The sequence below is a fragment of the Leptonychotes weddellii genome, chromosome 13 (genome assembly GCF_054177405.1).
Source record: "Leptonychotes weddellii isolate Sample4059 chromosome 13, ASM5417740v2, whole genome shotgun sequence".
Taxonomy (NCBI): Eukaryota; Metazoa; Chordata; class Mammalia; order Carnivora; family Phocidae; genus Leptonychotes; species Leptonychotes weddellii.
This window is the reverse complement of record NC_138381.1, coordinates 81,359,155-81,360,130: the sequence shown is the minus strand read 5'-3', so window position 1 is coordinate 81,360,130 and position 976 is coordinate 81,359,155. Positions and strand designations below refer to the sequence as shown.

The following is a 976-nucleotide window of genomic DNA, read 5'->3' as shown; positions in this document are numbered from 1 at the left end:
CGGCTCGCACGCACTCCTACGGGAAGCCCTCCGCGCGCGCAGGGCTGCGGCCGGGGAGGCCGGCGGCGCGGCTACCGGGGAACGTCTCCCCCGAGCACACGCCGCAGCCGCCGGGTCTCCGGCTTGCTTAGGCAGAACCCTGTTCTACACCCGTGCGCCGCCAGGAACTCTGCTGTGTCCCAGCGAAGTCCGACCCTCCCGAGGACCTTGGCTGCGCCGACCCCGCGAGCAACCGTTCCCACTGGGGCCGGGCAGCGCCCGCTGAGCCCCGGGCCGCCCCCCGGACCTCCCCTATCTCCGGCCGGTTCCGGGAGCCCCCCTTTCGCAGCACGCCGCGGCCGTGGAGGCCGCCCGCCTCAGGACCCCGCGACTCGAGCTGCCCGCGCCACTGCCTGAAGGCGCGCTCGACCGCCCCGCGCCGTCAGGGGCTGGGGCCCCGGCCACGCTCCCTTGCCAGGCCACCGGGCGCGGCGGCGAGCGCCCCGTCCCGCGCGTGCGGTCTCGGCCCCGCAGCGGCCGCCCCGGTGTGCGACGCCATCAGGCAGTGGCGCGGGCAGCTCGGGTCGCGGGGTCCTGAGGCGGGCGGCCTCTTGCACGGCGGCGGCGGCGGCGGCGGCGGCGGCGGCCGGGCGGCGGCGATGCTGTGGCCGCGGCTGGCGGCGGCTGAGTGGGTGCCACTGGTCTGGGAGCTGCTGGGCGCCTCGGTGCTGCTCATCGCGGTGCGCTGGCTGGTGCGGCGGCTGGAGAAGCGGCCGCGGGGCCTGGGCCGGAGCGGGCCTCCAGCCCCGCCGCCCGGCGCGCCCACGAACTCGGCCTTAGACCCAGGTGAGGCCTGTCCGCCGGTGGGCCCGCGTCCCTCCCGTCGCCGCCCTGGGCCCCTCCCCTCCCCGGGCCTCGGCCCCCTCCGCTCGCCCCCTCCCGTCGCCGCCCTGGGCCCCCTCCCCTCCCCGGGCCTCGGCCCCCTCCGCTCGCCCCC

At 79.8% G+C, this 976-nt stretch overlaps 1 protein-coding gene across 1 annotated transcript in view; it reads left to right on the top strand.

Annotated features, from left to right (window-relative positions):
- The first annotated feature begins 607 nt into the window (after positions 1 to 607).
- Positions 608 to 976, top strand: part of ANKLE2 (ankyrin repeat and LEM domain containing 2) — a 25,085-nt gene continuing 24,716 nt past the window's right edge. The window contains exon 1 of the mRNA XM_081802466.1: positions 608 to 825. Within this exon, the coding sequence (XP_081658592.1) occupies positions 639 to 825 (187 nt within the window). The 5' untranslated portion in view covers positions 608 to 638. The remainder of the gene's footprint in view (positions 826 to 976) is intronic.